Source organism: Ambystoma mexicanum, chromosome 5p, assembly GCF_040938575.1.
Source record: "Ambystoma mexicanum isolate Mex_15411 chromosome 5p, UKY_AmexF1_1, whole genome shotgun sequence".
Lineage (NCBI taxonomy): Eukaryota > Metazoa > Chordata > Amphibia > Caudata > Ambystomatidae > Ambystoma > Ambystoma mexicanum.
Genome location: NC_090930.1, coordinates 1,031,971,787 through 1,031,994,914, shown reverse-complemented (window position 1 = coordinate 1,031,994,914; position 23,128 = coordinate 1,031,971,787). Strand labels below are relative to the sequence as shown.

The following is a 23,128-nucleotide window of genomic DNA, read 5'->3' as shown; positions in this document are numbered from 1 at the left end:
TGGCTCCTGCCCCACCCAACAGGAAAAGTAGTTCCAAACAGAAGAGGATCAGAGGCTCAACTGGCAGGCAAGTAAGCAGCATGGTCTGCTGCAGGTAAGTCCACCCAAGCATTATGAGCCCGGCGCTTCCAGCGCTGGGACTGGGCATATTTATGAGCCTGGTGCCACTGGCGCCAGGACTGGGTCCAAAAGGTCCCAATTGGGACTGGTTGGCACTCGGAACCTGGGTTATGGATCTGCTTCCAAGGGAGTTGGGAAAACCCTGACCTTTTGGAAGCCGAGATCATGACAGTACCCCCCCTCAAAGCCCCTCCCAAACCGGGCTTCTCCGGGGGTTTTGGCTTGTCAGGAAATGTTCGGTGAAATCTTTTGATTAGGCGAGGAGCGTGGACATATTCAGCAGGTTCCCAGGATCTCTCTTGGGGGCCGTAGCCTTTCCAGTCAATTAGGTAAAATAGTTTAGATTTGGAGATCTTGGAGTCCAGAATGCTTTTGACTTCAAACTCGAGTTCTCCATCAACTAGGATAGGTTTTGGAGATTTAGTTAGTCGGGTTTGAGGTTGCACGGGTTTTAATAGAGAGACGTGGAAGACCGGATGTATCTTCATGTGCGGGGGCAAGTCCAACTTGACCGCTACTGGGTTTACTATGGTAGTGGTGGAATAGGGACCAAGGTATCTTGGGTTGAATGTGCGTGGCCCTTTTAGAGATAGATATTTGGTGGATAACCAGACTTGATCCCCTACTTGATAGTGAGGGGCTTCCTTCCGATGTTGATCTGCTCCTTTCTTGTATTGTTCTTTAGCCCTTTGAAGGTGAGAAACAGCTTCCTTAAAGGCTTGGGTGATTGTAGAATGCAGGTAGTCTACTGCTGGTGTTTCAAGATCTTGGAGGGGATCCAACTCCGAGGTTCGAGGGTGACTGCCATACAAAAGAAAAAACGGGGTTTTCCCAGTTCCCGAATGGACAGAGTTATTCTAGGCATATTCGGCTATCCAAAGGATGTCTTTCCAAGTTTTTTCAGTTTGTTGCAGCATGCAGCGTAAATACTGTTCCAGAGTTTGATTGGTCCTCTCGGTTTGTCCGTCGGTCTGAGGGTGGTGACTGGTCGATAGTCTCACATCAATTTGAGCCAACCGACAGCAACTTCGCCAAAAATGAGAAATAAATTGACTACCTCGATCCGAAATTAGAACCGAAGGAAAACCGTGCAGTCGGACGATGTTTTCGAGAAATTCTCGGGCCAGAGTTGCTGCTGTTGGCAAGCCTTTGAGCGGAATGAAATGCGCCATCTTGGAGAATAAGTCCACGATTACTAGAATCGTATTGTATCCGGAGCATGGAGGTAGATCGGTGATGAAGTCCATAGAAAGCGTATGCCAAGGGCGAGGTGGGATGTCAAGAGGGCGTAAGAGGCCTGCTGGTCTTTCCTTTTGACTCTTGTTTTGGGCGCATACTCCACAGGACATTATAAAGTCTCTGATATCTTTTTTCCAAGACGGCCACCAGAAGTAGCGCTTGATCTTTTCTGAGGTCTTGGCCATACCGGGATGTCCTTCCATTAAAGAGTCGTGATAACAAGAGATTACTTTTTTCTGTAAATCTGTGCTGGGTAGGTATAATCGTTCTTGGAAATACAATAAGTTGTCCTTTACTGCAAAGTCCTTTCCCTGCAGATGCCAATTCTGTATGTCTGCTGGAGTTACAAGTTGCCTGGCTTTATCCTTAACTTCCTCTATGGATTCTGTGGCGATTACACCCAGAATTCTTTGTTCGGGAATGATTGGTACAGGTTTAGGGTTGATCAAGTGTTCTTCCACTCCCATCCGAGAAAGGGCATCAGCTTTACCGTTCTTTGTACCAGGTCGATAGGTAATTATGAAGTCAAACTCGGCAAAGAATAATGCCCAACGGAGTTGTCTAGAGGATTGGGCTTTTGCGGTTTTCAAATATTGCAGGTTTCGGTGATCCGTAATCACAGTAACGGTGTGTCGGGCCCCCAGCAGATAATGCCGCCAAGCCTTAAAGGCAGACTTGATAGCCAGGAGTTCCTTGTCAGTAATCGTGTAATTGATTTCAGGAGGCGAGAATTTGCGGGACCAAAATGCCACGGGATGCAACTGATTGGTTACCGGGTCCTTTTGTGATAGAACTGCCCCCATGGCAAGGCTTGAAGCATCAGTTTCCACGATGTAGGGGAGTTCGGGGCGAGGGTGTTTTAAGATTGGTGCAGAGATATATTTAGTCTTCAAATCCTGGAAAGCTTGTTCCGCCTCGGTAGACCATTCAAAACGTTTGTTTTTCTTTAACAAGGCAGTGATGGGCTGGACTATTCGCGAGAATTCGGGGATAAACCTGCGGTAAAAGTTAGCGAAGCCTAACATGCTTTGCACACCTTTTACGGAGGATGGTGATGGCCATTTGAGAACTGCATCGACCTTCTTTGAATCCATACGCACTCCGCCAGGTGATAATATGAATCCCAAGAATTCAACTTCCGTCACGTTGAAAACACATTTTTCCAACTTAGCGAAAAGTTTGTGTTGACGCAATCTTTCGAGGACCATTTTCACGTGTTTCCGATGTTCAGATTAAACGAGGATGTCGTCAATGTAAACAACAACACACACATCTATGAGCTCTCTGAGGGCATCGTTCATAAAATATTGAAAGGCGGCCGGGGCATTGCAAAGTCCGAAGGGCATGACCTGATATTCAAATAGCCCATACTTGGTGCGGAAGGCCGTCTTCCATTCATCGCCCTCTTTTACTCGTACCAAGTGGTAAGCTCCTCTAAGATCCAGCTTTGTATATATGCATGCTTTTCTGACTTGGTCCAGGAGTTCAGGGATCAAAGGTAACGGATATCTATTCTTAACGGTGATCTGGTTCAGGGAGCGATAATCTATACAAGTTCTAAGGTCTCCTTCCTTTTTTGGAACGAAGAACAAAGCTGAAGAAGCAGGGGACTTGGAAGGACGAATAAACCCATTTGCCAGGTATTGATCCAGGTATTGTCGAAGGTGAAGGTTCTCAGGCTCGGTGAGGGCATAAATTCTACTACAAGGAGGAGTAGATCCAGGTATCAGGTCTATCTGGCAGTCATAAGACCTATGAGGAGGTAGAGAGTTAGCCTGATCCTTCCGGAAAACATCTTGGTATTCTAGATATTCGGGAGGTAACTGGGGAGTCTCTGAAGAAATTGCTGCCAGTGCAACACCAGGTGGAGGGTGACAAGTAGAGACACATTCTGGAAACTGGACCGTTCTTGCTCGCCAACCGATCAGAGGATTGTGTTTCTCTAACCAAGGTATTCCTAGAATAATCTGAAACTGAGGGGCCTTGATCACATCGAACACGATCTTCTCATGGTGTCCATCTTGACTTACTAGCGTCACCTCTTGAGTGGTATGCGTTACTGGCCCGGAGGCTATCTCCGTACCATCCACCGTAGTAATGACGTCCTTTACAGCCTTGGGACAAAGAGTTGGATTCATCCTCAAAACCATTTCATGATCCACATAATTGCCGATGGCACCGCTGTCGACGTAAGCTTCAATTGCATGTAATCGATCCGGATTATCAGGGCTAATGAGGACCATAGGTATCACGAAATGCGAGGTCACGGAACTGGTTTTCACGCTCGGCAAGAGGACCTCTATTCTTGTCGGGCGAGGTCGTTTCCCTGCTCAGAGTTTGTAACTTTGGTAACTGCAGCTCCTACTGCCTTCTTGGCAGGTTTCACCGGACAGTCTCGAAGAAAGTGCCCTGAGTTTCCGCAATAGAGGCATAATTGCAACTGTTTTCTCCTTTCCCGCTCCTTTTGTGTTAGAGGACCTTTCAGACCCCCTATTTGCATGGGTTCCCCGGAGTCTACTCCTTTGGAAGGAGTTGGCGGTTTGGAAAATATTCGAGCATCAAACTTGGAACGATCGGCCTTCCTGTTCTGCAGTCTGTGATCTATTTGAACGACTAAGTCTATATAGTCCGAACAATCTTGTGGGGGATTCACTACTTGGGCTAACACATCTTTGAGCTCTCCACGTAGACCTCTATAAAACAGCGTAATCCTTTTGTCCTCAGGCCATTGAGTTTCCACTATCAGTCTGTTGAAAGACGCAATATAAGCCAAAAGGTCTTGATTACCTTGTCGCAACGAAAGAAGCTCATTGTCCAAGGCCTGCCCCTGTGAATGTCTTGCGAACAGTTTTTCCATACTGAGCTGAAAAGCTTGAAAATCATGGAGGACCGGATCATCTTGATTTACTAGAGGGATCGACCAGTCTGCCGCATTGCCACTAAGGTATGAAAGCACGAAAGCTACTTTAGCTTGATCAGTTGGAAAGGCTGCTGGCCGGCATAAGAAATGCAACCGGCACTGATTGATAAATACTGCAAACCTCTTTGGGTCACCAGAAAATCGTTCGGGCGGAGCCAGAGGTACATTCCCAGGTAGGTTGATCTGCACTGGATTCATAGAGGATGTAGAAGGAAGATTTCCCCCAGATGCGGGTAACGGGGTCTGTCCGGCTTGTGACTGTAGCAATTGTCTAGCGAGATCATCTGTTCGCTCCTTGGAAATAATCAGTTCCCTTCTTAGAGCGTTCGTTTCCTGACGGGCTGCATGCACTTCTGCCCTTAGTTCCCCAAGTAACTGGGCTAGCTGGTCGGTATCCGAGGTTTCCATAGCGCCTGGACGGGAGTTTTGTGGTAGGCTTTGCGTTCTGTAACGCTCACCTGATTCCCGTAGAGGCGCCGGTCTTGACTGGGCGTATACCGTATCTTCAAACGTGATGTGTAACACACGGCTGGCTCTTTGGGCTGGACCTCTGTGCATCGAAGGGTAAGATGTCTTAGGTAAGTGAACGCTGTGCTCTCCATCTGCCTCGGGGCAGGGTGCTGTAACCAGTTTCTTCACTGGATAAGGGGAGCAGGCCTCTTGACTTCAGAGGACTGCTGTCCGTCGTTTACTGCACGAACGGTAAGTTTCGAGTAATTCTAATGTCTTTAAAGTCTTTAGTAATGATGTCTCTTGTTTTGCAGGGTTCCGGCGATGGCGGATGACGGGCTGAAGTGAGTTGAAGATGGAGCCCGTGTGATGAATAGAAGCGCCTGGAAGCACGTAAGTAAGCGCTTGTTGCCTGCTTCACGATGCGCTCTAACTGTCTTTTTATTTTGCAGGTACAAGTTCGGAGCGGCTGCAGGGTGCCGGAATACCCACTGGGTTAGATGTGGAAAGGAGTAATGGCACGTGAGTATTAAAGTTCCCCAATGTCTTTAAACGCACCTTGTTTTGTCTTTCAGATGCGGGATGCAGCGCCGAAGGCCTCCGGAGCGCACGAAGAGTAGGTAAGCCTTTGTCTTTCAGATGCCGGAATGCAGCGCGAGGCGTTGGTGACAGCCGATGGACCAGGTAAGTGAAGAGCTGTCACTGAAGACCGTAATGCTAACCTGTTCTTTCTTGTCTTTATAGGTGTTGCTGAAGACTGGATTCAGGATGGTAAGCCTTTTTCCTTAGGCCCAGGCTCAGATGCAGAAGACACGATGAGCGTTCTGTTGCAGAGGATGCAGAATAACGCAAAGCAAGATTCATCCATCGGGTGTGGTTTAAATAGCCTCCTGTAGTGCTTAGGTGCCTCCTTCCACGGCCACGCCTAGGAAAGAAAAGAGTTCCTGCTTTCCAGAAGAGTTCCAGTGTTCTGAATCTAGGGAGTGGCTCCTGCCTCACCCAACAGGAAAAGTAGTTCCAAACAGAAGAGGATCAGAGGCTCAACTGGCAGGCAAGTAAGCAGCATGGTCTGCTGCAGGTAAGTCCACCCAAGCATTATGAGCCCGGCGCTTCCAGCGCTGGGACTGGGCATATTTATGAGCCTGGTGCCACTGGCGCCAGGACTGGGTCCAAAAGGTCCCAATTGGGACTGGTTGGCACTCGGAACCTGGGTTATGGATCTGCTTCCAAGGGAGTTGGGAAAACCCTGACCTTTTGGAAGCAGAGATCATGACACTAACCAATTGTAGCCTGGCATCCCCTATGGAGCAGGACTATGTATAGGTTTGTGCCAATCGGCTATGCGGGTTTAGGCGCTACATTTGATGTCATATGTGGCCTCTTAAAAGGTATCAACATTCAGTCTGAAGGCAGAACGTTCTAGAGCAGCAGAGTCCTTTGCAGATATTTTGTATTCTGTAAATTAAACCATGTTATCCTGGCTTATTTTCCTAGAGGGTTGTATTAATTCTGGAGTGTGTGTAAACAGGGACTTGCCTTCACTACTGTGTCTCAAATGTTGGCGTTTTTCCCACTTGCCAAGTATCCCAAATCTAACTGTTTTCTACTTGCTACTGTATCCCAAATATAGACGTTATTCCCACGTTTCTGGTACCGTAGGTGCAGTAATTGCAGAAACTAGAATTTACGACATGGGAAGGAATATGGGCCACAGTTAGTCATAATGGTGGAAGTAGGAAAGAGCACTGCCTCTAACCAACCTTACTAAAAACTCACCCTTCTGCATGCACCTCTCAAACTATGAACTAAACACGACCATACATCTACAGCACAACAGATGAAACGCGCACTTCACTACACCACAACAATGAAACAAACCACACATAGCCTCGCCCAACAGCACATGGCGGCTACCAACCAAAAGATACACCTACGCCCAGCAAACGGTGTTAACCGAACTGAAGCTGCCAATAGCACATCACAGCTCTCTTGCTCTTTCTCCCGCTCAGTCCTACTAACTTAACCACACTCCCCCTTGCTTTATAGATCCACCATAGCGCCAAGAAAGCATGCAGGTGGCAACAGTGTGCATGGTATAAGAACCTTTAACATAACAGAATGCAGTACAGGCAATTAAGGCTTATTGGTGTAAGTACAGAGCATTGAACGCTTTGCTGTTGTGATGCTTGGGAGTCCCAGGGCCTGTGTCGTGGTAGGTATAAGGGAGTCTGTTAGGGGGCATGGCTTGGCGCGCATGGAGTGAGGAGGCAGAAGCGTTAAGCTCCGGCCGAGATCCTGCTATCAGATCCAGAAACTTTTTTTAGCTGTAACTACCGCCACAACTAAACACATCTACGGACAGCCTAGGCGATTCCCTCTAAAATCGCATCAATCCCGGAGGAAATCGGTGCAGTGGAAGTGCGGATTGCCCTCACAAACGGTCTCCCCCCTCCGGCCCGCAAAATGGCGGACGAGATGCAGACCTTACAAGGCTGAAGGGGGAGGGGTGAAGCATGACCGCAATCCTTACAAGGGAGGGCCCGCCACAGCAGGCAGCGCAGCGGCTGCTGGAACTAGAGGAGCTCAGGCGCCCTGACATGGTCCCTGCGGAGGACAAGTGACGTTGGCCTGGTGCCTTGTGGGAGCTCCCGTGCATACGCTGAGGAGCGGGCAACCACCGTCTGTGTTGCGACCGTGAGCGAGGCGGAGACAACGAAAGGTGGACCACTGGAGTCGGAGGGCACTGAGGTTCGGGAGGAGCTGCACTACTAGCGACCACCATAAGACACCCGAAGCGACCCGACCGATGAGAGCACTGAAGAGCAGCATTCTCGTACGGTGAGCTAGGCGGGGGTGTGGGAAAAGAAGCAAACAGCTTGCTGGGACACCGGGGGTGGAAACCCACTGCCAGAGGCCAACTGCCAGCACCCGCCCTGCAGCGCAGGAGAGTGAACGAACCACTGCTGGTGCCCTAATAGCCGGCGAAATTACCCCATAATACACACTGGGACAACTTATGGACCCTGGAACCTGCCTGGCTACCAAGAACCTGGCGCCCAGAGTCCTGGCGGCCACACAGCAAGGACACACACACTTGAGCACACGGCTGCCTATGTAGTGGGCACATTTAGCCTCAGAACTCGAGCACCTGGGGATAAGGCGAGCTACGCGGCAGACCCCACAAGACCCCTGCAACTCAAAATTCTTGCACGGAGCAGGGCACACGGTCCAGAACCCAACAAGGTTGCAACGGCAACCCCCGACTGCTGCACTGGGTTATTGCTCTCCCACACTCAGAGGTGCAACGACCAGCGGGGCAAAAATACTACACAGCCCGGCGCGAACACTGCAAACACAGCTGCAAATCTTGGGGGCTGAACAGCACGAAGCAGGAAATCAACTACAGCACGGCAGGGGTCCAAGGCAGAAGCTGCTTAACGGGCAAACCCTGGTCACAACACTGGAAACAGAGTATCAGACAACCGAGATGGGAAGATACTTGAGGCCATTGCAGCCCTAAGAACCTTCATCAACACCAAAATTGACGTGGTCAAAATAGACATGCAACTAATGAGGAAAGATGCCAGAAACTTTACGGAAAGAGCGACCAATACTGAGGCTGGGATGCTCTTGACACCAGAATCTGTAACGGACCTGAAGTCCAGGGTAGAAGAATTAGAAAGAAAGGTTGCCACACTGGAAGCAAGATCAGAAGAGGCAGAAGGGAGATCCCGACGCAGCAACGTTTGGCTGCTTGGGATCCCGGAAGGAACGGAGGTCCTGAACCTGACCAGGTTTGTGGAGACACTACTGCAACAAGAGGTGGGAGCGGGCAAGCTATCGCAGGGCTTCACTGTGGAAAGAACCTACAGATCCCTCCAGAAGAAACCCCCACCAGGCTCCTACCCCCGTCCGATGATCACGAAGATACTCAACTTCCAAGACAGGGAAGTAATACTTAAATACTCAGGAGATCGCAGGGCGATAGAGCGAGTTGACTCCAAGATAACTATATACCCGGACTACACACCCGCTGTACAAAGAGCGAGAAACTGCTATGTCCCGATCAAGGCAAGACTGCGACAGCTGAAAATAAAATACATGCTCCTATACCCCTCCAGGTTGAAAATAATCCACAAAGGACGTGCCGTATTCATGGAGATTCCAGCGGCGGCCAACATGTGGTTAGAACAGTGTCCAGTCATAATTTCGAAAACATAATTTCGAAAGTAAAAAAAGTCGAATCAAAAATGTCGAAAAAAAAAATGTTGCATTGTTTTTTTTTTCGATATTTTTTTTTTTGGCTCTAGTTTCTGTGAAAAAAATAGGTAAAAATAAAAAAAAGGGGGGTTGGGGGGGAACCCCCCCATTTCGAAAAAAAAACGTCATTAAAAAAAAATTCGACTTTTTTTTTCGACATTTTTTTTTCGACTTTTTGACTTTCGAATATTTTGTATTCGAAATTATGTCTATGAACCGGTTAGAACACAATAACCTGGCAGATGATGAAGGAACAGGCACATGAAGCGCGGCATCATTGAGAAACGAATGAGCCTTGGGAGCCGTGACCATCTAAGGCCACACCCGAAGAGACAAACTACTGCTATGCGAATACCGTTGAAGAATTTTTCACTTGAATGGCTGGGCAGCGCTCCTGATCGACCTACCCGCACGAGGAAGCCTACCCCACGAAAAGACCAGTGCGGACATGTTGTCGGCACGCGAACACTCGCGATGGACACCATGGAAGTGGCATGATAGCGAGGGCGCCTAAGCACAGCAGTTGCACTGCAGTTGCTGGGCGCAACTTTTTAGTTTGTGTTAATTGTTGTTGTTATATCACGTTGTTCCAATGTCTTCATGATGAGAAAATGGTGGGTGGAAGATGTCCAAGCCTATGATCCACAACAAGGGGGATGTGCGGGGGCATGGGTTCGAAAACTGCAATCCATCAGGGGCTAGCCATGACAACACAACTTAAAATACTGATGTGGAATGTGCTCGGGATGGGCACCTACCTACGCAGGAATAGAATTAAATTCTTCTTGCAGAGAAAAAGAGACAATATAGCACTACTACAAGAAACCCACCTCACGGCTGAAGCTGCAGTCAAACTGAAGGAATGCTGGGGAGGCCAGGGACACAGGGCCTCCTACTCCAAATATGCCAGGGGGGGTGTTCACGTGGGATAACCCGGGGGTGCCATTCCGGTTGCTGGGCGTCAAAGCGCATAAGGAAGGCAGATTCCTGGTATTATGGGGAGCAATCAAGCAAACTGAGATCTGCATTGTAAATTCGTACTTCCCCAACCATGGCATACCTGCGCATCTAAACATGCAACACACCAAAATACTCCACCGGATGGGCCTGTACATATGGGGCGGGGATTTCAACTGTGTGAAAGATATTAACCTGGATAGATCTGTGCCACCACGAAACCGAACAGAAGCAGCCCGATAGCACTGAACTCCATGCTAGAACAACTAGACCTGGTAGATGCCTGGAGAGAGCGCCACCCCAATATGAGAGCTTTCTCACATTACTCCTCCCCACACGAGCTGCACATGAGAATTGATTATTTGTTTATCGATAGGGCACATCTGGCACACGTGGATTCGATACAGTACATGGGCAGATCAATCTCTGACCACTCCCCACTACTCATGCAATGGGTGATCACGGGCCCCAGACCGGTGGTCAGTCAAAAGGCCGAATACATAATACCGAATGTCAAAAATCTCGAAACCAAAATCTCGAAAAAAAAAATATCGAATTATTTATTAATTTATTTATATGTGTTTTTGGGGTCAGGTAAGTAAAAAAAAATGGTTAAAATAAAAAAAAAAACAAAAAAAGGGGGGGTTTCGATATTTTTTTTTCGGCCTTTTGTTTTCGAGATTTTGGTATTCGGTATTATCACTATGAACCCCCCAGACCATCAATATCATTGTGGCGGATGCCTGCAGAGGCACTCACTGACCAGGCCTTTAGGGAGAACTCGGGGACAAACTTGAGGAGTAGATCACGATAAATCAAGGCAGTGTGGCCCATTGGAGCACGTTATGAGAGGCCTTGAAGGTGGTGATCCGGGGGGAGCTGATCTCAGGCGCGGGACGTATTAGGAGGCTATTAAAGGATGATCTGGAGAAGTGCGAAGAGGGCATAAAACAGCTAGCGGAGGCAAGAAATGGCTACCTAGTAGCATGGGGGAGACTATCTAAGTTTGATTACATAACGCACCGCCAGAACACACCAGGAAGGGGACAAGCCCAGTAGACTGCTGGCGTGGCTGTGCAGGCGAGAACACCCCAGACACCCAACAACAACACTGAAGGATGAGAACAGAATGTTGCACGACACACAGCAGTCCTTTAACAACACTTTCACCACCTTCTACACTAAGTTATATGCACATGATACCTCAGTGCCGTTGACAGACATACGTGATACACTAGATGAAATCGGGCTCCCCACACCGGGCGAGTCGTAAAGAGAAGCCCTAGACAAGGATATTACTGAGAAAGACCTCACAGACGCAATCAGGTCACTGTCCACCAGCAAAACCCCGGGCAGCGAAGACTGCCCCAGAATTTTATAAGGCTTATGAACCCACACTAACTCCAATACTTCACGAGGTGTTCAAGGAGGCATGCAAAGTCTGCACACTACCAAGAAGCATGAGGGAAACCGTGATCATACCGATACCCAAACCTAATAAGCCAGCAGCCGACTGTGACTCATACTGCCCTCTGGCTATGTTAAATTACGATGACCAAATACTGACCACTGTACTGGCCAAACACCTGAATAGGGTAATAGGGAGCCTAGTACATGAAGATCAGAGTGGTTTTGTACCGGGTCGGAACACAACCGCCAACTTACGTAGACTACAACACATTATGGCACAAATGCAACAAGAAGAAGAGCACATTGCAGTGATGTCGCTTGATGCCATTAAGGCCTTTGACTCTGTATACTGGGAATGGCTACTAGAAGTCCTGAGGGAATTTGGGTTTGGGGAAAGCTTTGTTAGGTGGGTTCAGGTACTATACAAGGACCCGGTGGCGAGAGACAAAACGGGGAGGACGATCTCTAAGGCTTTGGACATCCAAAGGGGAACTAGGCAAGGGTGCCTGCTGTCACCCATGCTGTATATCCTAGGATTGGAACCCATAGCAATATACATCAGAAAGCATTTTTTTGATGCTGGGATAAAATTAGGCGGGGAGTACCACATCATATCCCCCTATGCTGATGATGTCCTGCTCTACTTGAGGGACCCACAACACAATGCCCCGACAATACTAGAAGTACTAGACAATTTGACACGCTATGCTGGGATATCCTTCAGCAAACAGAAGTCCTGTATGTTTCCGCTTGCAGGCCTGAAGGACTTGGGGACCAGGGAATTACCAGAGGTGGGAATACAATGGCAGCTGGATACGTTCAGGTACCTGGGGGTGCGGATCGGCAGACACCGGAACTGACACACGAACATGAAACCGTGGCTGTGATTCCGGGCCTGCGCAACTCAATTAAGTTTTGGTCGAAGCTACCGCTCTCAATGATGGGTAGGGCATTGATCACCAAAATGATCATACTACCTAGGTTCCTGTATTATTTCCAGAACATTTGCTATTACATTACACCACTTTTTTTCCACACCTTGGAAGCAATGATAAGGAACTTCCTCTGGGGAATGACACGCCGTAAACTAGCACTGACTACACTAACACTGCCCTGCAGGGAAGGGGGTATACAACTCCCGGACTTTGGAAGATACTACTTGGCGGTACAACGCAGCCACATATCCAAACGGCTGTCTGATGATGCAAATACAGAATGAGGCTTCTGGGAGGTTTGAGTGTCCCAATATACTTGAAGGAAACACTATGGTCCCCGCAAAATCCTAAGGGCCCGGACCCCATGCTGGTGACACTAGGCAGGCTAATATGGAACAGGGCAAAAAGGGTCCTACCCACAGTACATCCCTACTCGCCTGAAATGCCACTACTGGCAGAGTCAGTAGCAACACACTCCGACACCCACACCATAAGATGCTGGGAGAGACTGGGTCTGTACACCCGGGGGGACATGTATGAAGACTGGGCATTTAGGGAACTCAAATCACTATCTGAGAAAGAAGGGCTACCAAAAGAGCAATTTCTATGGTACCTGAGGCTGAAAGAAGAGGCTAAAACGAACTGGGGCAATTGGCCAGAAGAACCAGAACCGAACCCCTGGGTGACAGAGCTGTACAACCTGAGTGATGGTTGGCGGCCAGTATCGAGAAAACACGCCCAACTAAACGATAGGCCTAACCCCCGCACAGCCACGTTGAAGACCAAATGGGAAAAGGACATAGGGGCAGATATTACAGATGAGGAATGGGAAAGGGCACTATCGCACCCAAAAGACGTATCCAGGAACGCCAGGTTCAGACTGATACAACTGAATGTCTTGTATAGAACATCCACGAAGGTGGCAAGCTTTAGCAATCACACCAGGCCGACATGTCCGTGGTGTGGAAGTGACAAAGCCGACTTAATGCACATGTTCTGGAGATGTAAGAAGGCTGCAAACTTCTGGGGAAAAGTTAAACGGTCATGCACGAATGCTGGAATCGCCAGGTATGAATGGCCCCCGAAAGAGTGGCTCTTGGGCACCTACCCCAAACTCAGTAAAATAAAGCATGTGGTGAAAACTATGAGCATGGCATGCATACTAGCGAAAAGGGCAATAGCAATGGCATGGAAATTGAAAGCGGGCCCACAATACAACACGTGGAAGTCTGAAATGGAAAGGTGGGCTGCGGCTGAAACAGAGGCTTGGGGCGTGGGAATTGTTGGATGTGTTGATGAAGTCAGTGTCACATTTGAAGCATGGAAAGCCATAATAAGAGACATGTTCCTTCCGTCCGATGACATGCCCCGTGAGTACATGGACATGTTTGAATGTATATTTTCCAACGTAAAGACATGAGCAGGGTGCCAACCTTTAGATGTAGCTGCCCTAGCGCCAAAAGTAGCTGGTTAGGACCCACACCCCTACAGACACAAAATGGACAAATTGATTAATCTTGAAGGAAGAAAACATTTATTGTTTGGTTTCTTGTTAAAATTATGTTGTACGATAGTATTGTAACAATGTCTATAATTAAGAACTGTAATGTGTAACATGCAAAAAATAAGGGAGTCTGTTAGGAAATGCTGGTTAAAGGGGAGGGTCTTCAATTCCTGTTAGTGGGAACTGACAGTGATAGATGGACTGTGCCTTGTGTGCTCTTCTCCCTCCCCAGTGGACTCTCACTGCATGCTGCTGGAGAGGCCCACATGGTCCTCCTGTGATTGTGAAGAACACGCAGACCGTGGAGCCATGGGTGAGGGAGCCCAACGTTGACTGTTGCAACAAATGTAATGCAGGATAGCTAGACAAACTTTCCATATGTGGAGCTGTGGTTTTGGATATGGCACGTACAGGGCCTTTTCCAATGTTCACACTCACTCCTGAACAGGGTTAGTTCAGAGCGGCAGTTCACCATATCCCTAGTCATCTGGACTTCCTGTGGAGTTGTGTGGTGCAGTTCTTTGTGGGCTCTGCGGTAGAACTTTAGGCCCTACTTCCACCCACTTCTGCATCAATTAATGGGTGTTAAGAAAGGGAGAACAAAAGAGAAAGTGGTCCAGTTACTTGGAAGGACAGCGGGAGGAAGAATCCCACACTGATACAGTTAGTCACTCGAGGTGCCGAGGATTCCCCTTGCAACTCTACAGTTGCTTCTCCTACCTCCGAAGCCGAGAACGGGTTTCAGAGTAAACAATCAGCAGGTGGAAGAAGCATGGTGATGAAAGGATCTGGAGCCACAGCAAGTCCGAAAGGAATTCTGTGCCGCCACGGTGCCAGGTAACTAACTATCCGGTGCTGCGCAGTGCACCTACACACATTGAATCTTCTGAAATGTTTTAATTGAAGTGGGATAGCTGACAGGTTGGTTCACCAGATCAGATTTAAGGGCATAGAATGCACAGGAGTAAAACTCCTGAGTGATGACATCAGAGCCATCTAGAATGTAAGGGGGAGAACACACTGGTGACGGTTAGTGACAGTTCAAGTTGGATGCGGCACAGGATAGGTGCAGCCGCTTGGTGGCCTGCCGTTTTTGATATCTATCAATAAATCTTATTTGGTAACACCATTCCAATCTATGGGCATGCTTCACAGACTGGGGTAACACACCTGGTAGCATAGCATTAATTTGGTCACATGTGACTGCCCCAGCTCCAAAAGGATATTTTTATAAAAACAAAACTCGGAGGACACCGGCAGAGGAAGACTCCTCCTTTTAATAGGAAAACATTTCAGGCGCAACCGCCAAGGCTAGTGAAAGAAGATTACAGAAATGCTGGGGTGGTCCTGGGGAGGCAGGTGGAAGAGCTGGCTCAGAGGCAGTATTGTGCTGAGGGATAAGAAGGATGGTGCGAAGAAGTGTCTTAATAGGGGTAGTAGAGGAATATGGAGTCTCCACTCTAAAGAAAGGCAGAATGGCAAGGACGGCAGCAGCCGACAAGCAAAGTGGGCACGAGGTGGATGGAGAGATGGATGGGTGGGCAGGCGGGCTGAAGAGGAGAGTGTAGAGGTACCGAAGTACAAAGGAGGGCCGGGGTTTTCCTGTAATCAAGCAATGTGGACCGAATGAGGACAGACAGGCATGCTAGAGCGTTTGGGAAAGGGACTGCAAGAGTTCACATGATTAAAAGACCAAGATATTGTGCAAGGAGAATTAAACATAGGAACCTGAGCTATGGGCAGCGTTATTGGAAAATCAGTACAAGCTGTCGCGGTTTATTACGTGGTCACACTCAACTCAGGGAGTTCCTTTCCCCCCAATGAATGTGGCACACAATAAATCACTATGCTTTTGATTCGGTTCAGTTTGGTAAGGCCTCCAACCTGTCTCGCACCCAACCCCAACAAGTACCCGGTGCCACAATGGACTAAGAACCAGGCCGGTGTGTAGTAAGAATATATTTATTTATTTATTTATTTATTTAAACCAAGTTTGACAAACAGACTAACGTCAGCTACCAGTGCTGTGGCACCACAAGAACAAAAATGATTTCCATATAGGCACCAACACCATTCACCCACCAATACAGAAAAAGAACAATTCAGAACACACAGTGATTGCTGATTTGGCTATAATACTTTTCTCCCAGCAACACCCACCCTCTAAACATCAATTAGACTTGACCCCACTGAATTGACGGCCAGTGGCTGAGAGTGGGAACATAATGGGAAAATCGTTTTGGGATTAATTCTGATAAAAATGCATTCTTTGGAAAAGGCATTCAAGGGGAAAAATTGTTTGTTCTACTTGTTACCCCAGATGCAATATGAGGGAAAGAAAAGCAATAGGAATTATGTTTTGCCACACCTAAGAAGAACAGGCAGGGCTTTGTGGTTTTGGTCAGAGCACAATGGGAACAAGAGGGCAATTTCGTTTTGCACCCTGCACACTCACGTGGAAACAGGGTTTTGGGATTCATTCTTTTGCCAAATATTTTTTTATACTGGTTCAAAACACACTTGGAAGAGCTTGTTGGTTTCGAATGCCAACAAAACACATCCTGTGATTTCCATAGGGGAATCAATTGATTTACTTTAATTAAATATGCTAAGGATCTACACAGACAAACAGGATATTGTGTTATGGGGAAATAACTAGAACAATAGTTGAAAAATGTAGGGCCTACACAATCTATGGCTTTGGGGATTGTTTTACTTACAGGAGAGACCTTGAAATGGGCATCAGGGAACAGCAGGGAACCACTGGGACAGCAAGGGGGTTAGTCAAGGATAGTCTCCTGTGAATCTGCCAAGGGGTCCCACTCAGCTTCTGTGTCTCCTGGTTCCTGTCTCCAATGCAAGATTTGGGCCTTGCTGCTTGGATGTTTCTCGCAAGTGAAAAAGGCCAGTTCTAATGCAAACTGGTCTACTTATAGGGCAAATTACATCACAAACTGCTCATGATTCCCGCAAAAGGGATCGGTTGGTTTTCTCTACCCACCTCCCACCTGTGTGCTAATAGGGCAGGGAGATGAGGGGTGTGAGTTAGGACATCTGTAGGAGGTGAAAACTTCATCATCCGAAACTGACAGTGGGCTCGGCATCTTCAAAACTCTAAAAATGTATCACCATGACAAGTACCCTAATTTTTTAAAATATTGACATGTATGAATATATTTTTAAGAACTACATTTTAAGGCAAATCCGATGATGCTAATCTGAAGTCGGCATGCCCTTCCTATGCAGAGATATGTTTTTTCTTAATTTACTGAGGAGCCATATCAGTGAAAAATATACCACTTTATAGTCCCCATGTTCGATATTCCCTTCACCCTCACGCCAACTTTCAAATCTCTCGGAATCAAGGGACAGCCCAAAATCATTTTTTTCATGAATAACTTTAGTTTATCACACACACATCGTTTTAGCATGGTTCAAAGGGGGTTACTGTCATCTTTAATAAAAGTCTGTAATTACCGTTGTGGCATCTAAGCTGCCCTTTTTATGCAATAATTTCCATTAACTTAAACTGCTGTTTTTTTCCTTTGTTCTCTTAAGTTGCATTTACCCTTACGAATGTGACCAACCAGAGGCTGGCTCATGTTTATGTTCTCCCCATCCTCCCCCTTCAAGTCCTGTGAGGCCCTGATGCAACTCTAAAGGACATTTTTTGGGAATTGTGACCGCAAGGTCACTTCTGCTGAAAGAACAGGCATGGCCTTCTCTGTCCCCACTGTGGTTTAAATCCAAGCATTGTATTTCTTTCTATATTTTTAAGTAATGGCCCTGATTGATGTTTGGCAACCAGACCCCTCTCTCCAGGACAGCAGTGGAAAGGTCTTGGAGGTTAAGTTTTATCTTTGGAGAAATGACCGGCTCATGTAATCCTGCAAGCAGTGGCTTTTAAACTCGCACACAATGCGTTTTACATGACATTTTGTAAGGCACGTGGGCCTTATCCATATGTCATGTACTTTTTTAATTTCACTGTTTCAAAATACATGAGTATAACTTCTGGATTGTCCATATGTATAGGGCAGTTATATGGGAAAACCATGTTGAAACTCTGAAAGTCTAGTGAGCACTTCTCTCTGCATACTGTCATTTGGATGAGGAAAAACAAAAAGGAAATTCGTTTATTTCTTGTAGATACAAGAAGCTTGGTTTCAATTTAGATGACTGGAGCACAATCTGGTATTACATTGACTATAATGTACGCACTGCTGTCTCTTTAAGTAAAAGTGCAGCTCTTCATGGATTGAGTAAAACAGCATTTCCAGCCTCATGTCTTTCTTTTCCTTGTTGAAATGCATTCCACGTATCTTCGACTTTTTGAGATTCAAGCCCACTTTCTTTGCTTTGAGATTTAGGCCTGTTTTTGGTTCAATAAGGCCTCATGTCTGACATCACCATTTCTGTGCTGGCCTTATACTTCAATGCACATTTACAAATCACTCTGGCCTCTTTATTTCTGGCATTCTGGGACTATATTTCACCCCACAAGGCAAATGGAGAGGTGATGGTATCACCAGTGATGACTAGGGAGGTTTTTAGGGGAACATTTAATTCTGGGAAGTGTTATCACATAGAAGAATTGTACTAATCTACTTAGCATTTTGGGTAGCGTAGGATAGTTCACATTTACAGCAAGTTGGAAACATATAACAGTGCTGAGAGGGGTTTGGGGTGCAACAGGTGGGTGGGCTGTAGAGAATGGTCATCAGGAAGGGATACTGGGCTCATTAGGTTCGGGAGCTCTGCTCTACTGGGGTGGGAAAAAAGGTCCTTCAAGTGGGAGGGGGTATTGATTTGCTTTTCTCAGTTGCATGAGTGTGAGATCGAGTTTGGTGTTGGCAGGAAGATGAGCACATTTTGAACATTTATAAGAAAATGCGCTATTCGGCTCTGACCAAATCATCCGATTTCTTCTGAAAAGTAAAAGTGATGTTCGGCACATCCCTAAGAGCCAATCATTGCAGGTTTTCCACATTTATGTACTTGCTCTCAACGATCATTTTTCTTTGCTATTTGATTGGGATTTTACCTGCATGCTCACTGCCGCAAGTCAAGTATTCAACTTGTGCGACACCACTATAAAATCAATGTGGGCAGCATCATTTTTGCAGGTGTTGGATTAGTAAGAGCCCCCCTCTCTTATGAGTGAAGATTACTGCAAGCTAGTTGTAGCCATCATCAGGTCACATTGCAGCCCGATATACCGCAGTGCACGCAGTGATCTCCCAAGTATTGTAAAAGCTGCTTTGCGCCGCAGAGAGACCCCATATCGCATCTACTAAAATGGCCGCCATGCCGTTTCAAATGCAGATCCAGTTCAAACCGTAAACATTTTACATAACTGTATGAACCTTAAGACTCAGTCGTAATCGAAAAATAAACTGTGTGTGGCCAAGCAGTAAAATGTTTCCAATGTTACGTAAACCGGGTGGGTCCTGAGCGCGTAGGAAAGCTTTAAAGCTGGCAAGTGCAGATTCATGACCGTACAGAATATCTCGGAGGATCAAGCAGTTTACTTTCTAATCTATTGCGGCACCTAATTTAGAGCTACCGGCTATCATTCAAACACCAACATGGCATTGTGCTAAGATGCTGTTGCAGGTTTCAACCGTCCTCAAATGAACTGAATTAAACTTTGAAGCCATGCTATGAATTATAATTTATGAAAATTTATATATTTGATATTTGTTTTTAAGGAGGCCTCTCAAGTTGTTGAATTTTAAAACGCATTGTTCCTCCAGCTGTTGCTGAACCACATTGGTTTCCCAGCGCTTGATTTATTTAACCTAGGTTACAGGAACCCAGGTTATTTTGAGCTTTGATGTTTTGGTTAGTCCAGGCTTGTTTTTTCCTTGCAGGAAACCACTGATTAGGACTTACTTTTCCTGCCTAAAAAAACCTGTCTCAAAAAGCAGATATTGCAGTTATGTATTGTTGAACGTTTTTTTATCAAGGGCACCATTCAGAAATTGGCTTGCATTGTCATCACTTTGCACAGGATTTCATCAACCTTTATGAAAGGCAACTCGGGACTTGAAGTAACTAAGCAAATTAATTGAGTCAATGTTAAACATAATCATGCAAAGTTGCAAGTGACCTATCGTGCAAGAACCATGGTTTTCAAAAATGAGTACACTGGAGGGCTGTGAACAGGGGCTCTATCTGGTAGTATAAGCCCATTTTGCGCAGCATACGCCCATTTTGTATACGGCTAGTTGACTTCACCACCCCACATGTCTACTCTTTAACCTACTCCATTTATGTTTTTAAAACAATATTATTATAATAAATATCAAAGTGTGCCAAACGTACATATTACCTGCTGTCTTCCTGTTCTGCTTCTCCCGACACACCATGGCCACCACAGAAAGTCAAAGAGAGCTCTTAATTTCTTTGGATCTCCCTTTACATTCCCTCTGTAGCCATATTTAGAAAGTTTGTCTTTTCTTTTGTGAAACACATTTGTGCCTCTCCAATGCAAACTGATTCGAGGGACCAGCTGCCGATTGCTAGTCTCTATAAGACCCTTTTCTGCAGGCTGTAATGGATGGCATGGGCACCGCAGCTCTAGATGCGTGTATGCCTGTTAACTCTGGCTGGTGGTCAGTTGCCATCTTGTACTGTTTGCAAGCGCATGTGTTATTGGCAGTGATCGAAGTGAGCGGAACGGTCGGGAGCAGTGTTCTGGTTACCATTCCTCTGCTTGTTATGACCATATTCAACATTCTATATAGAGGATTTGACCATTCATGTTCCTGTGCAAGTGTAAAATTGTAATAGGAGCTTTAGTTACTAGTCACTTGGACTATTGAAATGCCCCGGCCGCAGCACCTTGCCATATGTTGCACTCTGCTTACCCTATCCTCTCCCTTACCGAGACCACAGTTCCACTACTTTTTTCAGTACACTTCTACCACTGGTTATTGGTACATTATGCAGTGATTTTTAAAAACATGTTAATAGTGTAAAGGTTTCCCATTGCTGTCGATAAGATGTTTCCACTGCACTTTTTTTGTTGGTAAAAAGTTTTTTAATTAGGCTTTAATTGCCAGCATAGATGATTACCCGGCCATTAATGGGCTGCTAGCTCAAGGCATTCCCTGCTGCTTACTTATCTCACTCGCCAGCTGTGTTCCCCACTGCATTCTTCCATCTGTGACTTCGCTCTGCTTAGTTTCCCATCTAGCCAGCCTCCTCCTAGCCAGCCTACAACATTGAGTAAGGTGCCTCCTCCTAGCAAGCCTGCAACATTGAGTAAGGTGCCTCCTCCTAGCCATCTTACAACATTGAGTAAGGTGCCTCCTCCTAGCAGTCATGCAACATTGAGTAAGGTGCCTTCTCCTAGCCAGCCTACAACATTGAGTAAGGTGCCTCCTACTAGTTTTCACTAAACAGCTTAGCTTACTTCGTTTCAGTGTTACAGCTGGAGTCTGTATTTTTAGTAATCTCTCCTCGTTCCATAGTGATGGGTTGTTTCAATTGCAAGACATACATTTCTTAATGTTTCAGCTAATAGGTTGTAGTCATAAGCATACCAGTGTAAACAGAACGGCAGCCATTTTGTTAACAAAAGGCATCTTGTTTTCTTTAAAGAATGTTGAACGGAGCTGAAAAGCTCCTAAAGTTAAAAAGACACTAGTGTTGCTCATGTCTTTATTTTGTTTTCCATAAATCATCATTTATTTCAAAAACTGCTTATATTATGGGAATTTTGCTTCCATTGTGTTGCACACGTGAAGCCACATTTGTTACACAATTGGATCATTCCTCAGCTTTTAGCCCTTAACTGTTATTTGGCGGGCAGGGAGCATTAACCCCTGTGCACCCTCGCGACCCTAGGGGTCCATAGATGAGGCTTTTTTCCCATGGCAGTTCTCGGAACCACGGAGTGGGGGGTCCGGGCCTGGCACTCCGGGTTAATGAAATTGCATGGGTATAGTTATGTATCAGACTTTACCAGCAGATGTTGGACCCATGTTTTCGAGGGCACAGTCCCCAGTTGCGAACAGCATAATCTGCATCACACTACCTGGAAAATTTCTGATATTATCCTGCTTGCAAGCTTTGATTGACTTGTGTTTCATTTGTGTTAAGACCACAATGGATAACATGTGGCCTTATGGTCTAATGTTTAAACATTGTTTAAATGCCATACTATGTCTCCTTTTATTAGTTTTGATCAGCTCAGAATGGCAGCTAACAACTTACGGAAGCAGGCCAACAAAAAAAACGAGGGGAGCCTAGCCTACGTGAAAGGGGGTCTCAGCACTTTCTTTGAGGCACAGGATGCCCTTTCAGGTATAGTGAGCTTCTTATTTTTTCTCACTGGAGTGTTAAGTGGGATTTTTGTCAATGTGTTAACTTCATGTGTGGTGTGTTAAGTCATAACATCTTATAATAAAAACATGCAAAAAGAAAGAAGAAATCAAACCTAATGAACTGCTATTCTTTTGGAAATAAAGTAGATACTAATAAAGGAGTTCTAGAAACGTTTTAAAAAAGTCAGATGAAATCCTAAAATAAATGAATAATGAGGAGAGGCTGCATGAGGTGAATCTAGGACAGGATAAATGGTGGGTCTCCAACCCCTATACAGATCGGCTCAGTAGTTTGTGCTATGATCCAATTGCAGCAGCCCATTAACCTACTGCTAACTATTGATGATATTGTTTGTATTACCCTGCCTCAAATGAATTCGCTACCTATTGATTTATCCTGCCTGTTAGTTTATTGCCCTCTATGCTAACTTCCGAATAAGCATACTGCTGATATTTTGCCCACTGTTTTAACGCTTGAAGCAGCCTACTACTGTTATTTGCCCACTATTTTAACGCTTGAACCAGCCTACTGCTGATATTTTGCCCACTGTGTTAACTTGAATCAGCCTAAACCAGCCTACTGACAAACCACCATGTCCTCATTCCACAGAGCTACACTGGCCTTGGCCTCATTCTTTCCTCTAGTTCACTCAGTAACAACAACACACTTTCTACCACCTCTTCTACCCACACCAAACCTTAGACTAACTAGCATAGCACCCTGAAACACAGCAACCAGTGACCCACTCAGCCCTCTCGAATGGTTACATTGCTTCGCTACAACACCAATGCCACTTATCCCACTCTCAGTCCACACTAGGAACCAGAGACTAGGCTCTCGCTTCCCTAACCACAAAGTCACCATTAAGTCTAAAAACCCTCAACTCAACACCAGTATCATCACGGCTCAACCTCTCTCCCGGAACTGTACCCCCACACTTCACAACCCACCCCCACAATACGACCCCCAAAGAACATAAGACCATTCCACCATCCTCCA

At 46.3% G+C, this 23,128-nt stretch overlaps 1 protein-coding gene across 1 annotated transcript in view; it reads left to right on the top strand.

Annotated features, from left to right (window-relative positions):
* The window catches only part of EXOC2 (exocyst complex component 2), a 1,591,413-nt gene that overhangs the window by 227,118 nt on the left and 1,341,167 nt on the right, over window positions 1-23,128 (top strand). The window contains exon 6 of the mRNA XM_069613520.1: window positions 21,984-22,108. Within this exon, the coding sequence (XP_069469621.1) occupies window positions 21,984-22,108 (125 nt within the window). The remainder of the gene's footprint in view (window positions 1-21,983; window positions 22,109-23,128) is intronic.